Source organism: Garra rufa, chromosome 9, assembly GCF_049309525.1.
Source record: "Garra rufa chromosome 9, GarRuf1.0, whole genome shotgun sequence".
In the NCBI taxonomy this organism is placed as follows: domain Eukaryota; kingdom Metazoa; phylum Chordata; class Actinopteri; order Cypriniformes; family Cyprinidae; genus Garra; species Garra rufa.
The window spans coordinates 20,142,407-20,163,668 of NC_133369.1; the positions used below are offsets into that span (position 1 = coordinate 20,142,407).

Sequence of the window (21,262 nt, forward strand, 5' to 3'; positions counted from 1 at the left end):
CTTCCAGTTCATTATCTGCTATACTATAGGAAAATAAGAAAAGCACGTGCAGTAAATGGTAGAACTGTTAGCACTACAAATCAGTGTACTTATAATTAAGATAATGCATTAAAGTACAATGGTAAGACACACCAATTTGCAATATCAAGCAGCAAAATGAGCTGTTTTGTACAGCTAAAAATAGCTGGATGCGGATGAGACCAGAAGCAAGACCCAGACAATCCAGACAAATTTACAAAAGGCCCACACTTAACCGAAGAAAAATATATGTTTCTGTCACAGTTTCTTCAAATTAAACGAGCTTTTATTTTGACGGGTTGCTGTGAAGACCTTTACGTTTCTGTTTGTATTTGATATAACGATAGTTTTTTCTCAAAGGAAATGGTAAAATACTCACGAAGTGACACTCATAGCAGTTATAGATATTACATTCATGTACTCATATATTGAGTGTATGAGTATAGTAAAGGAGAACATGCAGGATTCATATTTAAATAGTATTTTTGCGGCTTAATATTCAAAGACAGTAGTCAATATCGCGTTTTGATTAAAGTGTGCTGACTTTTGATTTATTCATCCAAAATTGGGCAAATTCCAGTTTGTAAGACCTACAGAAACATGAATCACAGAACTGTGTATTTACGCAATGTATTTTGAATCCGAATCAGATTGGGAGAAAAGGTGTTCACATGGAAGCTTTTGAATATTTATAAACTGATTTTTGGTTCCATGTAAACATAACGATCATATTGAGAAATTACATGGAGAAGGGGGGCAACTGAGGATGGTGCACAGAGAGAAGGAGTTAATAATTATGACAAAAAGCAGGATGGGGGAAATTATGACAATTAACGAAAATGGCTGGGTGGAGGCAGATAACTTATCAGAGCAAATACTTTGGGAAGAGAGTCTATTCGAGTTAGTCAAGCCTTCACTTTGCATGTTAGAGCAGTCTGCACGGCACATATACAATGCTTGATCTATTTCATTCAAGAGCAGAACTGGACATCGGATAACTGTGTGTGGACAACAACGTATTGAAGAGAAGAGGACAAGTGCATGTGATGTGGGTAAGGGACTTGGCTTTACCATGGTATTTTTGTTACTACTTTGTCTGTGTAGGTTAAATTAAGAATTATTTTTTATAAATATATTTGTGAATTTTTAAAAGATGCTCCAACATTCTGTATCCAGTCTGCTAGTTAAAACTTCTCTTTGCCCTCATATTTACGGGCTTCCTTTTGCTGCCAGGTTTAGATTCAAGACAGCATTTCTGTTCTGCGGTGCTGTCTGGCTCTCTGTGCCTTAAATCATAATCCAACCAACCAGATTCAGCCCAGACTCTCTAATTAACAGGGGTATCTAGCTCACCCTCACCTCTTTTTGCTGGCCCCTTAAAATGTGGTTTCAAGTGTTTGAGTTAAAAGTAAGATGCTCTATTTTGATCACCTGGCAAATGGCTAAGTGTTTCTAGAAATGTGTGTTGAGGGTTTAGGATATTTGATCTTTAACTTCCTTACTGAACACGCAGTTTCACCTCTGCAGGTGCTGCTCAGTATGTTTTATCTGGCTGTGTATCTGTAAATATGGTGCAATGTTACCAGTAACTTTAGAAAGAGCCACTTAGACAAGCTTTTGAAAAACATTTTGTTATATGGTTGAAATTCGATCCTGGACTTTACATGTATTCAAATATTGTAGTTGTAACCTAGGCTTGAGAGGCTAGATATTTGCAAGGCAAATATACTCCCCTTTCTGGATGGATGTATTAGCTTAATGCATGTCAAATTGTGTCAGGCAAAGGTTTTAACCCTATATACACTAGCAGTCAAAAGTTTGTGAACAGTACAGGTTTTTTATGTATTCTTCTGCTCACCAAGCCTGCATTTATTTGATCTAAAGAATGGCAAAAACAGTAAAACTGTGAAAGATTTTTGATATTTAAAATAGCTGTTTTCTATTTGAATATATTTTAAAATGTAATTTTTTCCTGTGATCAAAGCTAAATTATTCAGCATTATTACTCCAGTCACATGATCCTTCAGACATCATTCTAATATGCTGATTTGTTGTTCAAGAAACATTTTTTTTAATTATAATTATCAATATTTCAAACCGTTGAGGATTTTTTTTTATTCAGCACGATCAGCATTTATCAAAGAAAATCCAAGAAATTATCGAAATTAATATTTTTATTTAACAAGGATGCTTTTAAATTGATCAAAAGTGATGATAAAGACATTTATAATGTTAAAAAAAGATTTCTGTTTCATCAAAGAACCCTGAAAAAATTCTACTCAGATGTATTTAACATAATGATAATAAATGTTTCTTGATCAGCAAATCAAAATATTAGAATGATTTCTGAAGGATAATGTGACTGGAGTAATGATGCTAAAAATTCAACTTGGAAATCACAGAAATAAATCACATTTTAAAATATATTCAAACAGAAAGCAGTTATTTCAAATAGTAAAAATATTTTAAATTTTTTTACTGTTTTTGCTGTACTTTGAATCAAATAAATGCAGGCTTGGTGAGCAGAACAGACGTTACTGTTCAAAAACTTTTGACTGGTTTGGTGGATATGGAGTAAGAAATGAATACTTTTATTCGTTAAAGATGCATTACATCCATCAAAAGTCAGAGTAAAACTTTTATATTATTACAAAAGATATTTTATTTCAAATAAATTCTGCCTGAAGCACAACGCTGTTGCATGTCAGGACAAGATACCTCTTTTAAAAACATTTTTTGCATTTTTTTGAATGTTATTGTGTAGCAAGGTTATTATAGTTAGTAAACACTAAGACTAAAACCATTTTTAGAATACAATGCTGGTCTTGTGGTGCATAATGGCAGTTATTCTTTTACATATGTACCTTAGGCTATTTTGATGAAGTAATAATAATAATGTAAATTATGCAATTAACAACCCATAACATACGTCAAATAACTCTGCTTCCTCATGTGTTTATTTGTGTGTGTGTGTGTGTGAGTGAGTGAGAGGGGAAGGTCTGGAAACAAGGAAGTGCAATGTACAACTAAACATAATGGACTTTAACTGTCAGCCTCGATGACACCCAGCCTGTGAAATCAACCTGCGAGGAAAAGTCATAAAAGAAGACAGATTCAGAAGGATTCAGAAATCAGAAAGCCATTGAAAAGAAGAAACGGAAAGAGAGGGTAATTCGCATTTTTATTATCATCGTCATAGTTATTTTACACTATACCTGTAGTTCCTCCTCTATAGTTTCAAACAGTGAGCTGGATGTTTGTCTGATAATTAGGTATTGACAAAAAGAAACAGAAATCAATCTGCCATCTCTGTATCTTTCTCTGTCTCTCTTGTTTGCTTTCACTGTTTTATGAAAAAGCCACAAAAAGGAAGGAAGAAGTTTGTAACAGTGCATGAGAGAGTGAAAGAGGGAGGGACGTCGACAAGCTTATATACGCTGTCAGGACGACCTGCTCTTCAAAGTACCGAAAACTATTTACATTTCGAGAGAGAAGGAGAAGCACCGAGGGCAGGTATGAAGCCGCTAGACAAATATTTGTAGGCTGTGGTTGGTTGTGTGGAGGGATGTCACCGCACTGGGTTATAGAAAGACGGAGGCAAATGGAAAAGTAGAGGATGAGTGCTGACGGATGACACGAAGACGTCTGTACTTTACTGCTCTGGATTGTTATGTATGCCTGTAACCTATTTAATACTATATTAATGTGCATTCAATTCTTTTTCTTTTCGGCTAGAAGAGGAACATTTGAAAAAGGAAGATGGTCCGGTAAGTTGAGACAGACTTTGCACTTTGCACTCTTGTTCCAATCTTGTTCAACTCCTCATCTTCCCCTTTTCAGTTTTGCTACCCTTAAGTTTTGCACCACAGACTCTTATCTGTGAGTCTTGCAGTGTGCTTTTAAAAGCCATTTTTTTTTGTACATAACTGCAATGTGCAAGGTGTATTTATATGCTGGTGCATGTGTGGCTGCACGTGTATGTGCATTTCTGCAAATGCACTTAGTGGTTTGGTAGGCCTTGGTAGAGTGTGCTTGTTTTTGCATGTGCTTCACCATACCATTATTAATATGTATTTACACATATATCTTTACCTTCTGTACCTATAAAGTATTTGGACTATTTTATAAATGCATGAATATAATTGCAATACATAATAACATTTTTAATCATTTGGGTTAATTTGCAAACAAATGAGGTTTTGAATTTTCTGAGCAGCTAAATTTAAACAACTTGTAAGATGTGGATGTTTTAAGTCAGTTCCTCTCAAGTTCAGACAGGTGTTTTAACCACAGGTGCAGTTCGTCCCATTAACTATGCATATGTTTGACTAATATGTAGTGTCCAAAAAAAATATTGTTTTTTATCATTTAAAATCTGATAAATGCCTTTTCGAGAAATATTTAGCTTGCATGCTGTTAAGTCGTCCACATATAGTATGTTGTGCCGTTCATGTGAAACCGTTTATGTCAAATTTTATATTATCATCTCTAGCATGTCTGACTCTAACATATGGCTGTTTCCATGTTGAACAGGTGGTTCCACAGAGATCTTTCTGGAATAGACGCAGAGACCGTTTTGAAGACCAGAGGTGTCCATGGCAGCTTCCTGGCCCGACCCAGTAAGAAGAATGTGGGCGATTTCTCCCTGTCTGTTAGGTACAGCACTTTTGAATTAAAATGATAAAAATATCTATCTTTAGCCACTTTTTACATCATTTAGAGAAAAAATGGTTCTGAGGACAAGCTGAGGTCAGATTGGGTGAAAGATAGCCTTCATAGCTTTCCGTTACTTTCTGCTTTAGAAGCCTTTTTGTGTTGGCTAAAAAACAAAAAAGAAAAAACTCTTTATTTACTGAATGTTTCTGGTTTGGGTTGATCTTTTGTTGATGTAACTTTGATTTGTCTGACGGTGTTTAATTTTGGAGCTTGAGAAGAAACATTTATATACTTGACTTATAATTATTATTATTAAGCTTTTTTTTACTAGACAGACATCACGCACAACGTGCGACTAAATATTTCATTATATATTGGTTCTGTATTTATATAATGTACATCGCTTTTTGTTTCGATCTTTTCAAAAGCTTTGTGTGGGACGTGGTTTTCTGACCTTTAAAAATAATAATGGACATGTTTTCATGCAAATGTTTTTTATTTTTCTCCTTTTTTTTCTCCTTTGATTTATTCATTATCTACCATGCAACTGTTATCAACAGTTCAGCTCAGTTTACTTCAGATAACAGTGAACTAATTCACACATTTATTTATATCTCTTTTTATTACCTCCATAGACTATAAAAGCTAATTTGTTTGTTTTACACAGACTGTTGAATATGCTCCAGATATACAATGTGTTTATTTCTCTCTGATCTACTTTGATCTATAAAAAGTGTCTGCTTAATAATTGAAACCATATAATCAATAGGCTGATTAATATAATTGTATGTATGCAATGTTTGACTTGGATGTAGTCACGCAACTATTTAATGCTACTAAATGCCAGTAAAATGTCGGTTCATTTTTTTTAAAGGGCAAAGATCAGTGTCAAAGCTCAACTAGCACACATAGTGCCGTATGATTCTGACCATTTTATTGAATTCTGTTCTAGTCTGAAATGTTGTCTATACTTGCAGATCTTAACTATAACAATGAGATGTTTTTTGCGTGTGGCTTGGAAACTAATCATCCTTTTTCAGTTTTGATATTTGTGAATCAATTGTGGTTGTATGGCTTTATGTTGCCTTCTTTATTGAACCATATTTGTTTAGCAAACCTTTATTTAGGGTTGAATTACAACATTAATTAATAGCAACAATTGAAATCAGCTGTTAATAGCTTTCTAATTTAGTGAAAATCATTTCATAAACTCGATTTATCGTTTTTCAGATTTTATCTAAACGTTTTGAAGCCTTTAATTAATAGTATGTTGAAAATGGCAAACATAAAGGGAGAAAGCAAGTGAATTGGAACGACTGGGGTCCGATTTGAGTCCTTCATGTTCAGTCAAACCATAATTTATTTAGACATTCTTCAACATTTCTCACAATATTACAGTTTATTCGGTATAGTTTAGGAAATGGTCATAAAATATGACTAGAACTCAGAGTTAAGCTTTCAGAACAAATTCATCTTGATAATCACAAATGAATTACAGTACAGTCAAACCAAAATGTATTCAGACACCTTCAGTTAAGCTGTGTCGGAACAAATTCATCTTAATATTGTCAGATAACTTTTATAGAAAGGTATGTAACAAAACATGGTCAGGTCGAACTGTCAAATCAAATTTGTAGTCCCAAATTTTACTGGTAGTCCACTGTTTGAAGAATTTTGGGGTATAATATATCACAGTTTACTTTATTTAGCCATCCTTCCTTACTTAAATGAGCTATAGTACAGAACTATATAAAGGTATATAAATATATCTAGCACCCACTAGTAAAAAAATATAAAAAAATTATATCTGTTGTCTGATTATTTTTTGGTTTTACTATATATGTTACTAGTATATGTCCTTATTCCTGTGCCACATATCTGATGTGTTGTTTAGTCTAGTTCCAAACCACATAACCAAATTAGTTTGCTGACATGCTTGAACACAGCTATTTTTGGAGAAGGTAATGATTTATTCAAACTCAGGAGGCCAAACCTGCAAGCCTGAGAAAACAGGATGATAAATATAGATAATCAATATCAATGACGGAAAATATTACTTCCATCCTTTCCACCCTTCAGGTCAAGTTATTTCTTCACACTCAGAGTTTCTACATATCTCGTGAAGTTACTGTTACTCCATTTCCTGTGACATTATGTCCTGTTTAAGGCAGTCTATGTGGCTGGATTAATTACTGAGATGCTATTTTCTAGCAATAAATAGAAATAATTTAATTTTACTGAGTATGATGCATCACGAGTCCTCTTTCTTTCTCTTCCTCTCTCTTTCAGAGTTGGAGACATAGTGACACACATTAGGATTCAGAACACGGGTGATTATTATGACCTGTACGGCGGGGAGAAGTTTGCGACGTTGGCCGAGTTGGTGGAATACTACACTGGAGATCATGGAACTCTACAGGACAAAGATGGGACCCTTATTGAGCTCAAATACCCTTTAAACTGCTCTGATCCCACCACTGAGAGGTAAGCCATCATAGCCATTCTTCCTGAAGATGTAAGAGTGTATTTAGCAAATTAACTGAACAAAATAGCTGTTTTGTTTGCTTTGGTGTGATCTGAATTGTTTGTGAGACTCATAGGTTTCTCTGACATTATTAAGCAGGTTGTGCAGGATGGGTTTGATTTGTGTTTACTAACCTTGTCTATGCAAAGTTATATTCACATATTAATCATATCAAATATTATGATGTTTGCATAGGTTGCGAATATGGATCAATTCCATTGCTACTATGTTTGCTTTTGCAACACCATATCTCAATTATTGAGGCCTCTCAAACACAGATACATAGATACACATTATATTCATGCTTGTTTATACTGTGTACTGATGTTGATTATTATTCATATATGTAACACCAATCATTCTGGCTGCATTTGTTTTTTAAGTTAGGTTATTTTATTCAAACCAGCTGGAAGGTCAAGTGTTTAGTCAGAAAAAAGTGAAAAACTCAAAAGGTCAAAATCATAATGTGGCATTTCCAGGCCTCGTATTATGCTGCTTCATTGTTTGATGGTAAACTTAATGCAGATAAGCATAGCGCCATTTGAGTAATTGGAAAATCCATTACTGCTGTAGTAGATCCAATAGACAAATGTGAACATAGCCACAATTTTTTTGGACATCCTCATAAGGCAAAGAATTTACATTTATTTTACCTAATAAACAGTGTTAGGAAGAGGAAGTTTTGCTGCTTTGGCCTTTTGGAGAGTGTTTGGGAATTTTGGAGGTTTACCAGTGGTGTTTTATGTAAATGTATCTGTTATGCTAAAAAGTGGTTAACTACAGAGCTTCAGTGTACTGTAAATAGTTTTTGTTTTGACTTAATATGGCTAACTACTTATAAATAATAGCTCATAGTGTAGCTAAGCTACAAACAAACAAAAAACAAGCCACTTTTAGTTAGCTTGAAAACAAAGATAAAATAGTATTTAGACTGTAGCTGAACTGCTTAAAACTCTAAAAAGAAACTTGACAAGTACCTTTCACAACACTGGTCGCTATTCCAAAAGGTTAATGGCAAATTAATAGTAAAAGTTGTTACGGACTGTAATACTGCCACTGTAAATTTGTGCGCTGGCATAAAATGGCACCTCAGAGGACTTTCTGTCCCTCCTGTTGGTGTGTTGATTTAGTAAAAGCATTTTGATAACCGCACAGGATCAGCCATTTTTTCACCCATTCGAATTCTTCCACATTCTACTTTCAATTACGTCAGAAACCGAGGAACGAATCTTGATACGAATCTCTACAATTATTTCCACCACTACTGCTAGTCTTATCAAATAGTGAAATAAGATTCAGTTAGTTTAGCGAGAGACGTGTTAATGTGCTCAACATTTGTAAGTCATTTAAGGTGGTTTCTTTGCTTTATGATTACACCAAATGCACATTACCTTACATTTAAATCCATCTGCTACTGCATCAAATTCTGATATGATTTGCATTTGACCACATTCGGAGAACTTTACACAGTATGCTGTATCAGTTTCCCCTGTTTATATGGATCACAGACACCCAATCCTGGATCAGCATTGCTTAGCATATGCTTTTTAACATGCCTAATATAAGATACACATTACTTTAGTGAAGCATACTTGTGTGTGGGTCTGTTAACGTTGACTGTAATTATAAGCACTAAAAATGCATGCTATGCACGGATATTACGGACTTTTATTAGTATTTCTCTATCAGTTTTCTTTTTTTGTATGCGCACATACATTTCTTGTATTCGCACATATAGGTGTGAAATATTTCAGATTTATATTTGTAGCAAATGTCATGCAGAAAAAAGTTGCAAATGTAATGCAGAAAGCTAAAGTTGATTAAACTAATAATTAATAATCAAATGATTAATGCCCTGTAAGTTAAAGAGAATTTTTATCATCATAGTTCATGATAATTATAAATTATAAGTAATATAATCATTTTTAGATTATAATATAATATAAAGTGCATACATCAGAGATTGCTAGTAAAAATCTCTATTTTGCATACTCTTATGTAATTACTTTTTCAGTTTTTTTCCATTTTTATTATATGTGACCCTGGACCACAAAACCAGTCTTAAGTCGCTGGGGTATATTTGTAGCAATAGCCAAAAATACATTGTATGGGTCCAAATGATTGATTTTTCTTTTATGCCAAAAATCCTTAGGAAATTAAGTAAAGATCATGTTCCATGAAGATTTTTTGTAAAATTCCTACAGCAAAATATCAAAATGTAATTTTTGATTAGTGATATGCATTGTTAAGAGCTCAATTTGCACAACTTTAAAGGTGATTTTCTCAGTATTTTGATATTTATTTATTGAGCTTTCATATGATGCATACATCTCAGTTTTGGAAAATTTAACCTTATGACTGGTTTTGTGGTCCAGGGTCACATATATTACATTTACATTACATTACATTACAGTACATTATATTATATTATATGTGACCATGGACCACGAAACCAGTCATAAGGGTCATTTTCTTTAAAACTTTAGATTTATACATCACTTGAAAGCTGAATAAATAAGCCTTCCATTGTTGATGGTTTGTTGAGACAATATTTGGCTGAGATGCAACTATTTGAAAATCTGGAATCTGACGGTGCCATAAAAAAATCTAAATATTGAGAAAATTGCCTTTAATAGTTGTCCAAATTTAATTCCAATTCCAAATAAATTTTTGGAAAATAAATGTTTTGATATATTTATGGTAGGAAATTTACAAAATAGCTTCATGGAACATGATTTTTACTAAATATCCTAATGACTATTGGCAAAATTTGATCATTTTGCTACAAATATACCCATGCGACTTATGACTGGTTTTGTGGTCCAGGTTCATATATTACATTATGTTACATTATATGCATAGCAGTTTGTGTAAAATGTTGAATTGAATGTCAGTACATCTTAATATTTGGTTTGTGACTTTTACTCAAGTTGCATGAGCTCCACAAGTTTGTGTAAAACCTGATCATGTCCATAATGATTAATAGAAGGAAAAGCATCTGTGTCTGAATGTCACAAATTAGCTTATTTGATTAGAGACTTAGAAATAGTGCAGTCTTGAAAACTTCTTATTGATTTCATGTTAAAAGTGTGGTGTGTTAAGTTTTTAAAATGCTAAATCCTGTTTATTTTTAGGTTCGCATACGTTTTTGAATCCCAGATTCCAGTGTAGCCTTTTGAATCCCAAATCTTCATCATGGTCACTGATTTTTCTTTAAGCTCTTTTTATTTCATTTTGATGCACCTTGAATTGCAGACACACTCCACCCCTCCCTCTGCCATGTGTCTGACTTCCTCTTCTCAACTGCGGTTGGAAACTTTAGTTTTGACACATTTGCAAACAGTGACCAGACCCATTCAGGCCTTCCTTCATCTCTCCCCTGTCTCTCTTAGCTCTTTGTCCCCCACCCTTCGATCTTTTCTCTTTTTTTGGTCATGCTCATGCTCATGATAAGCTGCTTGATGGGGGTTGTTTAACGGACAGAGAACCTAAATGCAAACACTTTTCTACATTTTTGGAATTTTGGAAAAAGTGTTACAGGTGCTTACTCTGTTTATGTGTCATCAACTGCCCCGAAAGTGTTGTCCTTCATGGTCTTTACACGATAACACTTTTTAGAACATTCTTTCTGGTATTTTCTATAAAATAAAAAATAAAAATACTTTTAACCCAAAAAATAACATTCTGTCATAATTTAGACAACAACTGTTTTTTACATACAATGAGTCATTGGTGTCCAAAACAATGACTGACTTTCATCGAAAGACTAAATGCTTTCATTTAAAGCAATCTAAATATAAGTTCACAGAGGAAATGAGAAGACAGTACTTTACTGCATATGCAGTCAAACCAAAATTTATTCAGATACCTTCAACATTTCTTACGTCACCGTTTATTTGCTATAGTTTAGAAAATGGACATAAAATATAAGAACTTAAGAGTTAAACTGTGTCAGAACAAATTCATCTTGATAATGTCAGGTAACTTTGATAGAAAGGTATATAATGGATTACAATCAACCAAAAATTCAGACAACTGTTAGTATGACGATATTTACACAATTATCAGTACTTTGTTGACTAATTACCAAGCAATGCTTAATTTTGTTCAGTCTGTGGTGTAAAAAGGTTGCATTAGCAGTTAAAGAAAAACACTTAAGCAAAACGCTTCAGGTCAGGTCAAAGTGTTTGAATAATTTTTGATCCCACTGTATGAAGAATTTTTGGGTACAATATGTGACGCTGGACCACAAAACCAGTCATAAGTCATTCTTTTTAAATTGAGCTGAATAAGCTTTCCATTGATGTATGGTTTGTTAGGATAGGACGAGAAATTTGGCAGAGGGTGCAAAAAAATAAAAACATTGAGAAAATCGCCTTTAAAGTTTTCCTAATTAAGTTCATAGCAATGCATACTAATCAAAACTTAATTTTTGATATATTCCATGGTAGGAAATTTACAAAATATCTTCATGGAACATGATCTTTTCTTAATATCCTAATGATTTTTGGCATAAAAAAAATAATAATTTTGACCCATACAATGTATTTTTGACTATTGCTCCAAATATACCTGTACAAATATACTGGCTTTGTAGTCCAGAGTCACATATTCCACAGTTTACTTTATTTTGCTATCCTCATGTACATAAATGAACTATAGTGTCCTGCACCCACTAGTAAAAAAATATCAAAAATATATATCTGGTGTTTGAATAATTTTTTGGCTTGACTATATGACAGCACAGTTTCTTAGTTAGGATGAGCATCTCTCATATCAATGATTATTTCTGAATTTTATCATAAATGTAGAACATGGTCTCCATAACTTGCCAGTGATGCAATTTCACACAGAGTTTATATGCTGAAAGAAAATTGTTCTCAAGTCTATTACGCAATCATGTTAACATGGAAGAGAATTTGCAATGACATAGCGTTATACATTTGAGACTCATATAAAATATTACGTTTATTGCCAGAGCCTGAAACTTTGATTGCTAGTCCAGTCTAAAATTGAAAACATAAAAGAGGAAAAATCTAAATCTCTTCATGGAGGATCGAGACACACTGTTGATTTGAAAGATGACAAAGACGATTGCATGAGATGGTGTCTTAATAATAAAACAGTTGTCCATGTTTCAGTCACATATGCTTAACTTTTGGTCATATTTTGTTTAGTGAAGACGGAGAACTTAAGAATCGCATTAACAAGATGTAGTCAAGATGTAAAAATATAAATTAAAACTGTGGAATGACTTGCTCTTTCTATTAGATCTGCTCTGGCTTTATCTGTTTTTAAGTCTAAACTAAAAATATTTTTGACTTGGCAAATAACCAGCGATGAAGCATCATTTTTTTGGTTTTGTTTGTTTTGTAATATTACATTTTCTATTTATTTAGTTTTACAGAACACTGGTGAACTTTGGTTGTTTAATAGTGCTTTATAAATAAAAGTGACATTGACATTATATTAGCAATTACTTATTATTATTAGTGTTAAAGTTGTATTTTTTATCATTAATTGTTTTTATTGAATAGTATAATAAAGTACTATTATAATTTTTTTTTTCTATTTTTACATTTATTATTAATCAGAAGTGGCAAAATCATAATTCACTGGTGGTAATTGTCAAAGAGCAATCATGGAAGAACCCCCAGAAGGGCGATTTAGCAAGCCTCTTTTTTTTCTCAACAGAAGAGAGAAGGAAGGACAAGCTAAAAATACACCAAAGTCTCGAGTCAAGAAATCTTGTCATCAGAAAATTTTCCGACCGCAGTACAGGAAGCTAAGATGTAGAAATTGAGAACTGAGCCCAATTGTTAACTCACATTTTAGTATGCTACAGCATGAGGACTGCCATACTTTTGCATCACGATCCAGAAATGCATTGCTAATAAACAAATGCGCACTGGAAATATAGATGTGACACAAATGTTCAGCCTCTTGTTTTTGCATTCATGGCTGCAGTGGTTTGTGGTGCAGCTGCATTTACCCTTGTTTTTTATTTTTAGACACTAGTCATCCTGTAAATACCTTGACGGGTTTGTTTTGCATCAGAGCTGTCAGTTCATTCTCATAATGTGTGCAGGAAGTTCAGTTCAAGTATAAATAACAAACTACGTTTTACCTTTTTAAATGTTTCTATTGTGAGAACATCGAGTACCTACAGTAATACAAACATTTCCCCTCTTTGTTTTTGTATCTTCAGGTGGTATCATGGCCACTTGTCGGGTCCAAATGCTGAGAAGCTCCTCCGTGAGCGTGATGAGCCCGGGACGTTCCTAGTGAGGGAGTCGCTCTCCAAACCAGGAGACTTTGTTATGTCAGTGCTGACCGATGATTTGACCAGTGCTGGTAGGAGGGTCTCCCATATCAAGGTCATGTGCAATGTAAGTGCTAGTGCGATTGTGAATCAACGGTAAATGATTTGCATTCATTTTAATAGCAAGTATCTGAAGTGAATGTGAATGTAGAATATTCTACAACATAAGCTTGTTTCAAGTCCAGTATTTAGTTACACTTCCCTCCAAGTAGGGTTTTGGATGATATCAGCAAAAATCCTTATTATTATTATTTCTGTAAATGCATTAGACGGATATGCAATTAAATCTTTGCAGGGAGTTTGATTGACAGGTGATCTAACCAATTAACCGAATCTGCCATTTTGACCATCAAACTATTCAGACGGGAGAGTAGATAAACTTCGGTGGACTTAAACTTGAAAAAGTGTGTATTGATGTTTTTTGGCGGTTTAAATGAAATAGCTTCTGATGTTCATTTATGTTTATAATCACTACAATGAATTGTCACAACACATTAAAGAGCAACAAAATGCTATTTTTAGTTTGAATTTCTTTTAAAAATGACAGAATTGAAACCTGAGACCTAGTTCATACCAGAAGTTACCTCCGGTCTTGTCTGTCAGTGCGTTGTGAGTTTCCTCTTTGCTTTGTGATGTATTTTTCACTGCGAGAAAACATGAATTGTGGTCTTTGCAAAGGGACCCGTCCCCAGGGGCATCACTGGAAATTCTGGGCCTTGTGCACTGTCTATTCTGTGGGCCCCCCTCACGTTCAGTGGGGGGTGGAGGGGTGGGGGTTTGCGAGTGCAAAATAACGTTCAGGGTAGGGCTGCACGATTAATTGCACGATGTTGTGAGGCGCGTTTAGTCAATGAAGCCGGTACTTTGATTAGTAGTAAATCTCCATCACGTGCGCTCAGCTGGAGCGGCAATTAATACACAGAGACGTAAATCACTGACAAGCTACACCAAATCAAATTTCTGAGCTTGTTTCTGAGGTCGCGCATGTAAGCAAGAGAAAATGCGTCTGTTTTGTGTTCATTTTGATACACTGTCACATTACAGTAATGGGCTCTAGCTATTGTCATTAAAATAGCACCATAGAAACGACCTCAAACAAACTATTAAAATGAGAAGAAAGCCGCATCTGAAAGCTGAATCGATTAAAATCGAGTAAAAATTAATACAGAATATCATGTTTTTCTGCGTGCGCTCGACCATTTCTGTTGGTGTTGCCAGATTCTGCAAAAAGAATAAACAAAAAGCGTTCCTAAAAAGGCAAAAGAAGGCATGCAGGTCTTCTTAATATGAAAGTTAAAAACCAACAGGCGGGGACAAGGGGTGAAAATGCTGTGCGGTACAAGACAAAGCGGGGCGGGTGGTCACCCTAACTACACATCATGTTCTCACGCAGTGAAAAATACATCACAGAGCAAAGAGGAAACTCACAACACACCGAAAGACAAGACACAACAGGTTACTTCTAGTATGAAACAAGGTCTCAGGTTTCAAATTTAGTCATTTTTTTAAAGAAATGTAAACAATAAATACCATTTCGTGGCTCTTTAATGTGTCTTTAATCCACCGAAGTTAATCTCTCTCTCTCTCTCTCTCTCTCTCTCTCTCTCTCATATATATATATATATATATATATATATATATATATATATATATACAGTGCCTTGCGAAATTATTCATACCCCTTATTTTTTTTCTTTACATTTTGTTATGTTGCTGCCTTATGTTAAACTACTTTAAATTACTTTTTTCCCACATCAATCTACACTCCCTACTCCATAATGGCAAAGCAAAAAATAGGTTTTTAACATTTGTGCAAATTTATTAAAAATAAAAAACTGAAAAGATCCCGTTGCATAAGTATTCATACCCTTTTCTGGGACACTCGAAATTTAGCTCAGGTGCATTCATATTGCTTCTAGATGTTACTACACTTCGAGTGGAGTTAAACTGTGGCAAATTCATTTGAATGAGTATGATTTAAAAATTCACACACCTCTCAGAAAAGGTCTAACAGCTCAAAATGCATATCAGAGCAAAAACCATGTCCTGAGGTCAAGGCACTGCATATATATAGATATTTGTTTAGATTTTAAATTAATAGGATTTATGCTGATTTTGTTCAAAACCTCATTTATTGAGTGTTATCAAATTTCTGAGGGCACTATACATGACGACATATTTTATATCATGAATGACTCATTTACATGGTAAAACACTGAAAAATTGATTGAGATGCATAATGAATTCAGTTCTTAAGAATGTACTTTTGTATAGGTCTTAGCATCTTGATCAGCGACACGGTATTTAAAGTGATAGTTCATCCGAAAAGGAAGTTCTGTCATCATATGCTCACTCTCAAGTTGTTTCATTTATACCTTTATAAATTTGTTACAAAATACAATATTTTGAAGAATGTGGACAACCAAACATTCTATACTGTGGAAGTCAGTGGGGACCAAGAAATGTTTGGTTACCCACTTCTTAAAAACATCGTTTTTTGTTTACAACAGAGGAAACGCATATAGAGCTGGAACAACTTGAGGGTGAGATTTTTTATAAATGGCAAATAACAAAAATACTTGCCTAAATACCTGCTTAAATGAAAATACATTTGCAGTCTGACATTTGTACACACAGTTTGACACACATACTTAGACGTAAACATGTTTGACATACTTAAAGATATGCACCGTAAAGCATTGAAATACATACGGAACATGCAGTATGACATTGATAGGCACGTTTGCTCTTACCTGAAAAACGCGACTGGACTTTGAGTCATGAGTGTGTGAAAATGCCAGCGGGGGTGGTCATGTTCCACTCCGGGCTCTAAATAAGCGCTATTGTTGTGCTGTTTAAATGAATGGTAGAAGATTATGAACAGGGGAAAATCAGGTCAACGCACTGCCTGTCAATAGTTTATTTATTCCACTGGTATGTGCGTATGCGTATGTGCTTTAGTGAGGTTCAAAGCACACCAAACCCCATCATTGCGTTGTTGCCCTCTGAGCAGATTAACAGAACAAACTGTGTTCTGTGAAGACGGTACTAATCAGCTCTGAGAAGCGAACAATTCTGTTAAGGCCTAAAACTTTCTAAATCAGCCTATGTTAACCCTGTTTTGTCCAAGAAAATGTAAGCCCTCACCAATGGACAGCTTCTGTTAATCTGATTTAAAGACACAGAACGCTTTTGTGTTGCCATTTTGGTGATGTTATTTAAAGTTTAATGAAAGAGCTTTTTCACAGTAAAATCTAAACGTCCATTTATGTTTTTAATAAGGATAGCATACACTACCAGTCAAAAGTTTTTGAACAGTAAGATGTTTCATGTTTTTTAAAGAAGTTTCTCCAACCTACATTTATTTGATCCAAAGTACAGCAGAAACATTTTGATATGTTTTTACTATTTAAAGTAACTAAATAACAAAAATATTTGAATATATTTTAAAATGTAATTTTTTCCTGTGATTTCAAAGCTGAATTTTTAGCATCATTATTCCCGTCACATGATCATTCTAATATTCTGATTTGCTGCTCAAAAAACATTTATTATTATTTTTATGATGTAAAAAAAAAACAGCTGAGTAGAATGTTTTCAGGTTTCTTTGATAAATAAAAAGTTCAAAAGAACAGCATTTATCTGAAATAGAAATGTCTTTCTTATCACTTTTGATCAGTTTAAAGCATCCTTACTAAATTGAAGTCTTTCTATTCATCAAAGAATCCTGAAAAAATGTACTCAACTGTTTTAGATATTGATAATAATAATAAAAATGTTTCTTAAACGGCAAATTAGCATATTAGCATGATTTCTGAAGGATCACAGTAATATATTATATTTTAAAATAGTCAAATATAAAGCAGTTATTTTCAATAGTTAAAATATTTCAGAATTTTTCTCCTTTTGCTGTATTTTGGATCAAATAAATGCATGCTTGCTGAGCAAAAGAGAATTCTTTAAAAAAACGTTAAAGAACTTTTGAATGGTAGCGTAAGTTCATTTTCAAGCAAACCTATTCATAAACGTTTGGTTTTAAATAAAACATGCTTTCCTAGCCTATAAGAATAGGTTCTATCTACTTAAAATGACTTTGGCATGTTGCTCAAAAGTAAATGTGGTAATCTCAAAGTTAGTGACAATTATGAGTAAAAATAAAAAAAAGGTGATATGCTTTCTCACACGGTATTAAAGTTTCTTTAAATATGAAAATACATGGTAACACTTTACAACAAGGTTCATTAGTAAACATGAACTAAGATTGAACAATACTTCTGCAGGATTAATCTTAGTTCATGTTAATTTCAGCATTTACTAATGCAAATCACAAGTTGTGTTTTAACATTAGTTATTGTTCTAACATGAACAAGCAATGGTGTTTGTATTAACTAACATTAACAAAGATGAATAAGTAGTGCAATAAATGTATTGTTCATTGTTCGTCATGTTAGGTAATACATTAACTAATGTCAACAAGTGTCACCTTATTGTAAAGTGTAACCAAATTGCTTGTCTTTATATTTTAATAACTCTTTTATTCTGAGGTTTATTTTTGGCATCTAGTTTAGGTGTCGGTGAACCCCTGTTACCCTTGTGTAGGAATCTGACTGACTGACTGATTACCTTTTCATTTCTTACGCTTGTTTATTTTCAGAATGACCGTTACACAGTTGGTGGCAAAGAGGTTTTTGACACTTTGACAGACCTCGTGGAGCATTTCAAACGCAATGGTATTGAGGAGTTGTCAGGGACAATGGTTTACCTCAGACAGGTAAAGAGCATTCATAAACTGAGTTTTTTTTTATTTCATACTAACTTGAATGTCTTAAATGTCAAGCAAGATGTGCAACCAAAGCGCTAGCTACTGGTATTAACCGCAGCACTGTGGAAACTTACTGTTAGGTTTGGTCACGTAAGCTTCTCCTACATTTTGAGACAGTTAGGTAAATGTTGGCTTTGACTTAAGGGCGTCTGTTCTGCTGAGATAAAGAGATTTGAGTGGAAAATATTTGTGAAATTGAGTTATTTACTTGTGTGTGACAAAATGGCACATCACAAAGAACTGTGGGAAGCACCTTTAATGTTGTGATTAATCTTTGCCATTTCTGTCTGTCGCTCTCCTCCTTTCTGTTGTCTGTCACCTACTCTTTTCTGACTGTTTATGTTGATGTCTTGATCTTCTCCTTGTTTGTTTTGATGTCTACCCTTTTCCTCAGCCTTATTACTCCACAAGGTTGAACGCAGCTGATATTGAGAGCAGAGTAAAGCAGCTCGACCAGACCTCAGATAACATGGACGGAGCCGATAAAAAGATAAAAGCTGGCTTCTGGGAAGAGTTTGATGTAAGTGGCATGTTCAAAGGTTATTCGCCACCTGCTGTAAAGGAATCAATCATTTTATGAACTCATGTTGGATTTGTTAGGAGAATAACCCTTTTTAACATTTTGCAGTAATGCTCAAATTTAATTGAAATATATTAATATGGAATTCCTGCTTTTTATTTAACCCTCTGGGCCTCTTCTGAATTCTCTTTTGAATTTTTAAAAATCGTAGCTTCATCAGAATGAGATGACACTTGGTGACTTTTGTTGCATTAGCTATGTGAGTACACAAAAAAATCAGTGACATGATTCAGATATGTTAAAGGGTTAAAAAAAAATAGTCACACTTTGCTCCTTCGCGGTCAAAAATGACCGACATAGGAAATGAATGGGAAATACGAAAAAATGTGATAATTCAGAGAATCTGTGCTGAAAGAAAAGTGTTCAGCAAGCAAGGACTGACACTCTAAAACATCAAAAGTACAGAACTGACACACACACGCGCACACACACACACAGACACACACACAGAAATAAGCAGAAAAATGCAAAACCTGATATTTATCCAATCAAAAAATATCTAAACCTTGCCAAAAGTAATCTTTTAGAATGTCTAAATATATTTCTAAATGCAAAGCCTATTAAAATGAAGAAACAGTCAAAAACAAAAAACAAACAAAAAAAAACAATAGGAATCCCAAAGCCCCTGTATATATGTATATAGGGAGATACAGGTTACATGACATTACAAGTTTTTATTTTTTATGCCACTAGATGGCGCAATTTTCACTTAAAAAATGGATTTTAAATGCTTTTACGCTATTTTAATGTGAAATGTATTTATTGAAAAATAATCAATACATAATTTAATTAAAAAATATAATAATAATTCTAGTGGGAAAAAATTGTTCATTAAAACTGTATAAATATTGCATAGATTCATAAAAACTGCTCAAAATTCTAAATAATAATCACAAAATATTATTGAACAAAAATGTATTTGATTGATTTTCCTGAAGAAAAAAAAAAGTTACTTTTTAAGGCTTCAGTCACTTTTGACCCCTAAATGAGGAGGCCCAGAGGTTTAAAAGAACTTGTTTTATACTAGGGACTAACTTGAAAATGCACTTTTTATTTTATTTGAGCTAAAGACATTGCATTAATGATATCATTTTTTTTTTCTAAATTGATTATTTTGTCATATTTTAATGATGATAAATATTTTATTGAACCGATGAGAGTATTGAGTTGACTAGGAGAAACAAAAAAAGACAAAAGAAATAATTAAATTACATTTTTAATTAAGTGAAATGCACAGCTGTGTTTTTTAAATTACTATTATCACAATTTTTGGTTTAGTGATAGTTGTTTATGAGTCTGTTTGTCCTGAACAGTTAAACTGGCTGCTGTTCTTCAGAAAAATCCAGGTTCCACAAATTCTTTGGTTTGTCAGCATTTTTGTGTATTTGAACCCTTTCCAACAATGACTTTATGATTTTGAGAGCCATCTCTTCACACTGAGAACTCATATGCAACTATTACAAAAGGTTCAAACGCTCAATAATCCTTCAGATAGAAACACGATGCATTAAGAGCAGGGTAAATTTAGCTTATTTTGTCTTTTGTAGCTTCTTAAGGACAGTACTAAATAAAAAAAAAATGATATTTAGGGAAAAATCTGAAAAATGTTCACATCTTCTTTCTGCTCAAAAATTTACACTCCTGGCTCTTAATGTAGCGTTTTTGCTTCTGGAGCATCAGTGAGGGTCATTTTTATAAATTCAACTACTATTTTCTCTTGAGGATTATACGTAAACATCTTTTAGGTGAAATATCTTATTCAGGTCAGTACTAAATAAAAAATAACATGCATTTTGTATGTTCCCTCTTATTTTGGTAAAACAAATAACATTTTGCAGATTCTGCAAGGTGTATGTAAACTTTTGACTTCAACTGTATTAAATTAAAACAAAACTCTGCAGATTAGTTCACGTGAGTAAAAAAAAAGTTGTATACCCACACAAGTTTTGAGAGATTCTGTGGTAGTTGTGGGGTCGCGGACTGGAGTTAATCAGTTAACACCTCCTAACAGAAGCCTATAGTCTGTTAGACCACAACAGAGGCTGTATTTCCCACTCAGTATAATCAATTTTTGCCTTTGGCCCACTTTTTGTTCTTCCAAAGCAGTTAGAACATAAGAGATAACAGATCATTTGGATTTATTTAATAAATGTAATTTTTTTCCCCCATATAAGACAAAAAAACATGAAGTCACAGGTATACTGTATGTTTTATGGCCATCAGTCTCTTTCCCTTACATCATCTACATTTACATGAGATTATGAGTGTAATTAAAGGCAACTCATGCTTTTATAACAGCCACTTTTGTAGTTATAACACTTGGTACAGGTTGTCAAAAAG

The 21,262-nt window shown here is 33.7% G+C and overlaps 1 protein-coding gene across 2 annotated transcripts in view; it reads left to right on the forward strand.

The window, feature by feature from the left end:
- The first annotated feature begins 3,036 nt into the window (after window positions 1-3,036).
- Window positions 3,037-21,262, forward strand: part of ptpn6 (protein tyrosine phosphatase non-receptor type 6) — a 28,283-nt gene continuing 10,057 nt past the window's right edge. The window contains exons 1-8 of one of the 2 annotated variants that reach the window (XM_073846726.1): window positions 3,037-3,186; window positions 3,378-3,531; window positions 3,754-3,785; window positions 4,552-4,674; window positions 6,964-7,158; window positions 13,407-13,587; window positions 18,175-18,291; window positions 18,737-18,862. In XM_073846726.1, the coding sequence (XP_073702827.1) occupies window positions 3,778-3,785; window positions 4,552-4,674; window positions 6,964-7,158; window positions 13,407-13,587; window positions 18,175-18,291; window positions 18,737-18,862 (750 nt within the window). In that variant the 5' untranslated portion in view covers window positions 3,037-3,186; window positions 3,378-3,531; window positions 3,754-3,777. Of the gene's footprint in view, window positions 3,187-3,377; window positions 3,532-3,753; window positions 3,786-4,540; window positions 4,675-6,963; window positions 7,159-13,406; window positions 13,588-18,174; window positions 18,292-18,736; window positions 18,863-21,262 lie in introns of those variants that run through there. The other variant, XM_073846725.1, reaches the window with a different exon arrangement.